General features: G+C 50.2%; 1 protein-coding gene and 2 non-coding genes across 7 annotated transcripts; all 3 read right to left on the reverse strand.

The window, feature by feature from the left end:
• Positions 1-76: 76 nt before the first annotated feature.
• On the reverse strand, positions 77-148 carry Trnac-gca (transfer RNA cysteine (anticodon GCA)). Its single transcript has one exon. It is a non-coding gene; the product is annotated as a tRNA-Cys (tRNA).
• Positions 149-831: 683 nt separating this feature from the next.
• Trnac-gca (transfer RNA cysteine (anticodon GCA)) lies at positions 832-903 on the reverse strand. Its single transcript has one exon. It is a non-coding gene; the product is annotated as a tRNA-Cys (tRNA).
• Positions 904-1,421: 518 nt separating this feature from the next.
• Positions 1,422-8,549, reverse strand: Arl5c (ARF like GTPase 5C). Of its 5 annotated transcripts, none has more exons than XM_027924733.2 (6): positions 8,433-8,549; positions 7,797-7,857; positions 6,002-6,107; positions 5,241-5,324; positions 4,696-4,847; positions 1,422-2,195 (listed from the first exon to the last, which is right to left on the reverse strand). In XM_027924733.2, the coding sequence occupies exons 1-6, from the start codon at positions 8,476-8,478 to the stop codon at positions 2,147-2,149; spliced, it is 498 nt and encodes a 165-aa protein (XP_027780534.1). In that variant the 5' UTR covers positions 8,479-8,549; the 3' UTR covers positions 1,422-2,146. The 5 variants fall into 5 exon arrangements, with proteins under 5 accessions (XP_027780534.1, XP_027780531.1, XP_027780535.1 ...); XM_027924730.3 differs by having other exon boundaries at positions 6,002-6,149; positions 8,433-8,547; XM_027924734.2 differs by having other exon boundaries at positions 7,797-8,126; positions 8,433-8,515.
• Positions 8,550-8,905: the final 356 nt, after the last annotated feature.

Consider the following 8,905-nt stretch of genomic DNA (forward strand, 5'->3'; position numbering starts at 1 on the left):
GCGAAAGACATAGTAACATAAAAGGTGTGGAAGAGCCTAGAAGCAGTTTTGAAGCAACATGGACCTAGAAAAAGGTAGGGGGCACCCGGATTTGAACCGGGGACCTCTTGATCTGCAGTCAAATGCTCTACCACTGAGCTATACCCCCTCTGCCGGGCGGTCCGCGAGGGAGGCATCATAGTGCTAGTCTTGCGCAGGCGCAGTCGCGCACTATAGCAAAAAGAAGTAGTGTCTGATGTTTGTCAAAAAATAGAATAAAAACCCCCGACTACTTTCATGGAAGCAGAGGGTGTGTTGCCTGAAGCTCTGAGCTAAAGATTCCTACTGGTGGTCTAAGAAAAATGGAAACAGGGTGTGCAGGAGAAGACGTTCAAGAGCCTTCAAGAGTCCTCATTTCGGGGGCGCTCCTCTGGGCCGGGACCCCACTCTCTGGTCCCGCAGAAGCTCCCTACTGCTTCTCGGCGTTTCTTTCTCCTTCCCACACTTTCACGCGGCGTCTCCGGGCCTTCTTTCCCCAGACCGAGCCCAGCCCCCTTCCTGACAGAGAGCCGTCGGGGTCGCTTGCAACCGGGGTGCACCGCCGGCGCCCTACTGCACCTGAGGGGACTGTCCCATATAACCTCCCGGTCGGCCTGAGCAACTCGCCCCACCCGCCCTGCAATCCGCCCTTCGACATAGTCTAAGCGACCGGCAAGGTCCATTACTTCCTCACCTGCTTGCAAAACACAGGGTAACCCCCCGGAGGGGTTTTGCTCCTCTCCTGCCTCGAGTCCATCACACAATTCCTCAAAAGTCAATGGGGGAACAAAACCCAAAAGATTCAAGCAGGCGAGGGGGCACCCGGATTTGAACCGGGGACCTCTTGATCTGCAGTCAAATGCTCTACCACTGAGCTATACCCCCACTTGCTTTCCCTGGTTCATTAGAATGAATTTGTATGGAATAAGGGCGTGGCAAGATTGATTTCTTCTACATTTTTCGTCTGAATCAGATTATCCTTTTATTAAGGAGAGCACAAAATAAAAATATACAATGAGTGCAGCTAAAATTCCTGAGTTCTTTCTCCAATAATCATATCTTGGAAAGATCACAAGTTTAAGACCTACTTGTCACCAGGATCATTCCAGGTCTTCAAGGGAAATAGCCCTGTTCCCTGAATATAGAAGGGCAATATTGGTCTCTATCCTGTCTCCAGCTCTACCTAGAGAAGACTCCTGGACTTTTCCAAACCTGGGAGTCCCTCCTTCTTTTCTCCATGGATCGGAATCAAACCAAGCCGGGGCCCTAGGCCCAGTCAAAAGCTCCCAGTCCTGATTTATCAGGTACTAGTGCCTTCCAGCCTGGTGATAGATCACTGAGCCAAGAAGCCATTCTCCTAGCCAGAGAACTTTCTGGGAGTTTTGCAGAAATAAGATGGAACATTTTTTGATGACATTTATTACTCCTTTATTAAAATATCAATGCAATATTTAAAAAGTCATCACACAAAAACAAAATAAGCAGGTCCTGTAGGAATCTGGAACAATTAGGAGGAGTGGGATTCACATTGGAAGGACACTGAGAGCCAAGGGAATACCACTGGGGGGGGGGGGGGGCTTACAGCCCCCAAACTGCAGTCAGAGTCAGCATCTCAGAAGGAGTGGGAAGTTCCTACCCCTCCCAGGTTTTGGCCCTACCCTCCTGCCTCCAAGCCACCTTCTTCATCCTTCTGGAATCTCAAAGAGTATGGGACAAAAATGAGAGACTTTCTAGAAAGCTGGAGAGGGTGGATATTGTTAAGAAATGAGAAGCAATTTCAACGACCTCTTACTTCCCACGAGTTTCCTACAGACAGGTTGAGGGCTGAGAAGGAGAGGGCTCCACTTTCTAATCCCCCAGCACATCACAGCTTCCCTGATGTCTCCAAGAAGGACACTTGCATCCATGGAGTGAGGGGCAGTTTTTTCTGTTGTTCTGTCTGTTATCAATCCAGGACTTACAGTCCTGCTCCTCAATGAAGGCTTGGGTAGATGGTGGCAATCTCCCTGTCCGTAGCTGGCTCTGCTCCCACCAGAGAATCATAGAAAGGTAAAGTGGCATTTGAGTTTTTCACCCATGTTGACCATGCAGAACCCCCAACATGTCTCATTGGCCTCAGGCTGGGACATCATTTGGCAGTGGCCTGAGACTGCATCCACTGGAGCCCTGCTGGCAGCCTGCCGGGAGGAGAAACAGGGCAAGGATCAGCATTTCCCATAAAGAAGATGGCCATCAAGCCCAAGGCCTCTGCCCAGAGCAGACTGAGAGAGTAGCCAAAGTTACATCTATTCATTTAATCCACAAACTGATTTGAGTTCTTGCAATGCATCAAGTACCCACTGTGCCCAGGGGCTGAAGTGACTCTTGAGAAGCCATCCTGCCCTCTGAGGCTTACAGCATGGAAGAGGATATAGAGACTAAGCAAATGGTCCAGCAAATAATCCTATAGCTACATACTGGGACTAAAGTTAAGAAGATATACAGAAGGTTCCAGATGCCTGGGAGTCAGGGAGGGCTTCTTGGAGAAACCATCCTAGAGATCCAACTTCCTGGATGCCTTAGTAGTAACTCAGGTAAGCCTCTCATGTCCCCTCCCACCTGCTCTGTCACTAGGGGAAGTGGCAGGGTGACTTCAAAGGCCTAGGAAGAAGCTCCATATGCAAGTTTTCCTGTGTGATACTAAGCAACTCCAGAGCAAGGGTGGAGCCTTGGCCATCTCTGTATTGTCCCCAGTCCTCACCTGGCACAGAGATGACATGGTGAGTACTTAGAAAATGCTAGTTGCATTGAACTGACTGTGAGCTAGGGGGAGGGGAGGGGAGGGTCCTCCTGATCCAGCACAGACAGGTACACTCCCAGAAATGTGGGAGCCCTTGTATTGACTTGCCTATAGTCTCCTCTTTTTCAAAAAGATATCTATGAGGTTGGGAGTAGTTCAGTGGTAGAGTGCTCACCCAGCATGTCTAAGGCCCTGGGTTCAACTCCCAGCACCACAGAACAAAATAAACAACAAAAAAAGACATCTGGGTCTCCAGCTGCTACCATTCCACTTGAGAGGTGAACGAAAAGGAAATTCTATAGGCTCAAGGGAGAGCCCTCCCTAGGTGGTCCAGTCCACAATGTAGGTGTGTGCTCAAGAGCAACCTTCTCAGCAGCCCCTCCCTGAATATCTCATCTAAAACTGCAATATTCAACTGGGGACACATGGTAACACTTGCCTATAGTCCCCAGATTTGGGGGAGGCTGAAGCAGGAGGACTGCTTGAACCCAGGAGCTCAAAGCCAGCCTCCACAACAAAGTGAGAACCCCATCTCAAAAATTAAAATTGTGGCTGGGTGAGGTGGCACACAGTTGTAATCCCAGCAATTTAGGAGGCTGAGGCAGGAGGATTATAAATTCAAGACCAGCCTCAGCAATTGAGACCCAAATAAAAAATAAAAAGGACTAGGGATGTGACTCAGTAGTTAAGTGCCCCTGTACCCTCCCCACTCCCCAAGATTGCAACATTCCTACCAATCTCCCTTTCCTTCCCCAACATAACGGTTATCTTTTTGGTACCTGGGATTGAACCCAGGGACACTCAAACCAAACTGAGCCACATCCCCAACCCTATTTCTTTTTAAATTTTTTTCTTTTAGTTGTCAAAGAACCTTTACCTTCTTTGTTTATGTGCAATACTGAGAATTGAACCCAGTGCCTCACACATGCCAGGCAACCACTCTACGACTGAGCCACAATCCTAGCTGCCCCCACAATCCTAGCTGCCCCCAGCCCTAGTTTGTATTCTATTTAGAGACAGGGTCTCATTGAGTTACTTAGCACCTCCCCTTTGCTGAGGCTGACTTTGAACTTGCCATTGATCCTCCTGTCTAAGCCTACTGAGCCACTGGGATTACAGGCATGAGCCACCGTGCTCAACAACATTTATCATTTTTTAACTTACTAAACATATTTTTTGGCTTATTGTCTGTCTCCCCCACTGGAATCCAGGTCCATGAAGGTAGGAGTTTCTGTTTTGTTTTCTGCTATTTCTCCAATACTCAAAACACTACTGGCACAAAGTAGGTATTTGATAAAAATCTGTTGATGGAATGGTGTCATGGACTCTTCGCAGAAATTCAAAGATGGTGGCACACGCCTGTAATCCCAGTCTCTTGGGAGGCTGAGGCAGAAGGATTGAAAATTCAAATCCATCCTCAACAACTTAGTGAGGCCTTAAGCAACTTAGCAAGACTCTGTCTCTAAATAAAATAGAAAAAATGGCTGGGGATGTGGCTCAGTGATTAAGCATCCCTGGGTTCAATCCCTAGTACTTCCATCCCCTAGGTCTTTGGACCCTAGGTCTTTCCATGACTGTCTCTTTCTCTTCATTTGGGTCTCGTTTGGGTCTCAGCTCAAAAACCACATCTCTAGGAGAGGCCATCCCTGACCACCAGACCTAAATCAGACCCACCTGGCCCTTGTGTTTGTGTGAGGATTACCTCTCCATTAGAAGGCCCTGAAGAACGGGGACGCACAGCTTACCCTCTCACCCAGTTTCAACAATTCAACCCCTTTCCATCTGATTTGGCCCAGTCACCAACCACGAGCCAGAGTCTGACAGGACCAAGACAGGAGAGGGATTCTGGTGACCACTTGTCCATTGGTGGGCCAGACCCAGGTCTGGCAGCCACTAACCCTTCCCCAGTCAGGGCACAGCAGCCTTGTATATGCCACGGATGGTCTCTGATGGCGCTGAGAGTGAGGAACTGGGAGATCTCCACCGTGGTCATGGAGTCCTTCACATCCTGCTTGTTGGCAAAGATCAGCACTGAAGCATCTCGAAGTGCCTGGGGAAGAAGAGCCACAGCCCTGTCAGCCAGAAGCCTCCTTCCTCCTCCTGCCAGTCCTCTCCACTCCTGCCCCAGCCTCCCAGGTGGGCCCCACTCCAACAGTAGCAACATCTGATGACAGCGACAAGTCATGGGATGCCTGCAACCAGCTCCTATAATCCTTACAACAACCTCAGGAGGTAGGAATCCACGAGCAAGAAGAGGGGACAGACCTTAAACCAGCAACTCTGACTCCTGTGACCAGTTGTTCTGAGGGCACTGTCATCCTTCATCTTCAATAAACTAGCCCTCCCCATACTGCTGGGATAATGACGAGGATGTCAGGAATGGACCTCAGAGAAGCTGAGTGACTAGCCTGAGGACACACAGCTAGAACCCCAGGAAGCTTACCTCATGGGCCAGCATCTTGTACAGCTCCTCCCGAGTGGTGGGCAGCCGATCCCGGTCTGTGCTGTCAATCACGAGGATGACGAACTGGCCAGCAGAGGGGAGCCTTAAGGAGCCGGCTTCCTCTTTGTGAAAGTATTTCCTGCCCACTGTCCTCTGAACTGCCCACATGCCAGCTCCATAGAAAAGGAACCGAGCTGCCTCATGATCTCACAACCTGGTCCCATTTTAATTGGCTTTTCTATCCAGACAGAGGAAATACAGAGCAAACCTGATTGTGTACCAGAGGCCGTGCTAAGCCCTGGGTGCTCAGGACTCCATTTAGGCCTCACACCAATGCTGTGGGCTTGGTGCTGTTATTACTTCCATTTTACAAAGGAGGGTAACCTCAGTGAGGTTAGGAATCTTGCCCTTGGCCACACAGCTGATGAGTGGCAGCTCTGTCTCTTGTTCTACTTCTGCCAAATGAGAAGACAAGGCCTTCAGAGACTAAGGGCTCATGCTATCCAGTGCATCAGACTGGAAACTGCCAGAAGCAGACAGGCAGGATTAAAAAAAAAAAAAAAAATCTTTACAGGCACTGCACTGGGTTAAGTGTTTGGCCTCTATGCCTTCCCTCTTGTCTGAGTGTTATTTAATTTCACTGTGACTCAGAGAGGTCATTATTAGGTCACTTCACAGAGGGGGAACCTAGGTTAAGAGGGGGCACTGGCTAACATCACACAGTTGCCTTGGAGATCCCCCAGCCCTGGCGACCTCCTCACCTCCGTGTTGGAGTAGTATGTGCTCCAGGTGGAGCGCAGAGCCTCCTGTCCCCCGATGTCCCACATGAGGAAGTGGGTCTTCCGAAGAACAATCTCCTCCACATTGCTGCCAATGGTGGGACACGTGTGAACCACCTCATTGGTCAAACTGAGGAGGTAGAAAAAGGTTCTAAGACCACGGCCTAGCCCCCTCCCAGCTCTGGTCTCCAGCTCTGGTCCACTTCCTGGGCAGCTGAGTCTAACTAAGAACTCCAACCCAGGTAGACCAAGCACCTGCCTGGGCAAGGGGAAATGAAAACAGAATGAGACCCCAGTGTTGTCCAGGCTTAGCCCTGGGGTGGGGGGGACATTAGAACTATCTTTTCAAATTTAAATTTGAAGTTGAATCACCTGCAGATTTGATCCAGTGGGTTTGGGCTGCCCAGGACTTTACATTTCTAACAAGCTCCCAGATCATGCTCCCACTTCCAGTCTGTGGACCACACTTGGAATCTCAAGGGCTGAGGAAAACGAGACAGATAAACCAGCGAGGTGGTGCAGGCCTTTTATCCCAGCGGCTCAGGAGGCTGAGACAGGAGGATCATGAGTTCAAAGCCAGCCTCAGCAACAGTGAGGTGATAAGCAACTCAGTTTAGACCCTGTCTCTAAATAAATACAAAAAAGGGCTTAGGATGTGGCTCAGTGGTTGAGTGCCCCTGGGTTCAATCCCCATAAATAAATAAAGGTATTGTTTAATACTAAAAAAAATATACTTTTTTTTTTAATGAGACAGATAAAAGTGAGGGCCATCAGAGAGATGAGCTACCTTGTTTAAGTAACATATGTAGAAAACATCCACATTTTTATAGTGAAGGATGTCTCTGAAAGGTGACCAGGAAGTTGAAAGAGTGGTCACCTGGGAGGAGGAAAACTAAAATCTACAGTGAGAGGGAAAATTACTTCTCACCATGCACTCTTGTGCTGTTTGATTTTTTTCTTGTGTGATTTTTTTTTTTTTTTTTTTGTACCAGGGATTGAACCCAGAGGCTCTTAACCACTGAGCCACATCCCCAGCACACACACACACACACACACACACACACACACATATATATATATATAGAGAGAGAGAGAGAGAGAGATAGAGAGAGAGAGAGAGAGGTTCAAAACACATATATATGTTTAGAGACAGGGTCTTTCTGAGTTGCTTAGAGCCTTGCTAAATTGTTGAGGCTGGCTTTGAATTCGGGGATCCTCCTGCCTCAGTCTCCGGAGCTGCTGGGATTACAGGCGTTTTCTCTAATTTTAGAAAAACATTTACATTTATTACTTTTCCAGGGGAAAAAATATATATCCTATGTAAATAAAGTACTTTGGTGGCTCCATCTCGGTAGAGATGTTGTCCAGACTGAACACTGGGAAAGTTCCCACATTTGGCTTTTGACTCAGCTACAAGTCTTATGCAGAAACTGAGGAGCCTAACCAGACCCAATGCTGGCGCTCCTGGAGCTGATGGCTTTGGATTTCAAGTTGGAGGTCAAAGCTAAAGGTAAGGAGCAGGACTGAGAAAAAAGGACCTGCCACCAGCAGGGGCAGACGGCAGGAACCATGGGGACTGGGGCTGCTCATACAGTGCAGGATCCCAAAGCCAGGCCCACCGTCTCTATACCAGGAGGGTCACACCAGCTTCCCTCATCACTGCTCTCCGTTACTGGGGAGCCGGGGAACCCAAGGAAGGGCTCCAACTATTGGTCCAAATGCCGGTCAGTCTGGTAGGGGGCCCAGCCCTTTCTCTCCCCACCCAAAAGCCACTTACAACTGATAGAGAATGGTGGTCTTTCCTGCATTGTCCAGTCCCACGATGATGACCTTGTGCTCTGGAGGCATCCGGGGAAGGTCAGAGTCAGAGCCAAACCCGATGTCCAAGGGACTGTGTGCTCCCAGCAGGGCTCCCAGGAAGACCAGTGTTCCCAGCTGGCCGAGGGATCTCTGCCCACCGCACCACTTCTACTTCCCAATCGGCCGGGAGGACGCCTGCACCACTCCCGCACAGTGGCAAAGAGAACCGAGTCCCACCTCCCTCCAAATTTCTAGAAGCGATTGCCTGAAGGGTCCGGGGTGCTCTGGGCTTGCCAAGAGGAGGGGTCTGGAGAAAGATCCAAGAGGTAATTGCAGGAAACCGAAAGCGGCTCCCCCAGCCCTGCCCCGTAGCGGTTTAGCGGGGAGGAAGGAGACTCGCCCAACTCTGCAGCGCACCCGGGGACTCACGGAAGCATGGAGCCCGGGAGAAACCGGCTGGGAGAAGAACAGAGGAGACCGTGGAGCAGGCAAGGAGCACGCACGCGGACTCTAGTAGTCCGAGGTCCCTCAGCCTGTCTGCCCAGACGATTGAGGGAGCCTCAGGAGACCACAGGATCAAAGCGGTTGCTGGGATGCCCTATGTGCCTCTTACCCTGATTCCCAAAGATGCCCATCAACTTGGCGATCAGCTGTCCCATGGCACGTCCCTAGCTGGGTAGGTGAAGGACTCGGGGGCCTGGGGGCAAGAATCTAGCCCAAGGGTTTCGAGCCCCGCCCCCGAGGGAGGGCCAGAAAGGCTTAGCCCTTGAGGACCGAGGAACCCCACCTCGCAGGTGGGACTTGGAGGTACACGGGACTCATCTCTCGCGTGCGCAGTGAACATTACAGCGATGATGAGCTGCCTGTCCAGGGCCCTGGAGGTGCAAAGAACAATGAAGTCCCAGACTGCACCCTCCTCTTGGCCCTGAAAAAAAAACTGAAGTTCTCTCTGTGTTCTGCTCCCAGGCTGCAAATCAAGGGAATCTAAGCACTGCGGTGCACCAAACAATCCTAGCTCTCCCTCCTCTACCCGCTAGAGCAAAACCCTAGACTGAAGCAAAATCCGAGGCGACACAACTTCTGCAC

Source organism: Marmota flaviventris, chromosome 17 (assembly GCF_047511675.1).
Source record: "Marmota flaviventris isolate mMarFla1 chromosome 17, mMarFla1.hap1, whole genome shotgun sequence".
In the NCBI taxonomy this organism is placed as follows: domain Eukaryota; kingdom Metazoa; phylum Chordata; class Mammalia; order Rodentia; family Sciuridae; genus Marmota; species Marmota flaviventris.

What these genes read in the sequence shown, in the direction of transcription:
- Arl5c (XM_027924730.3), bottom strand. Translation starts at nt 8,478, where the DNA reads ATGGGACAGCTGATCGCCAAGTTGATGGGCATCTTTGGGAATCAGG. An exon ending in CATACTACTCCAACACGGAG is followed by an intron (nt 5,325 to 6,001) that starts GTGAGGAGGTCG and finishes TCTGCTGGCCAG; the next exon opens with TTCGTCATCCTCGTGATTGA. An exon ending in TGTGCCCTGACTGGGGAAGG is followed by an intron (nt 2,196 to 4,695) that starts GTTAGTGGCTGC and finishes TCCTCCCGGCAG; the next exon opens with GCTGCCAGCAGGGCTCCAGT.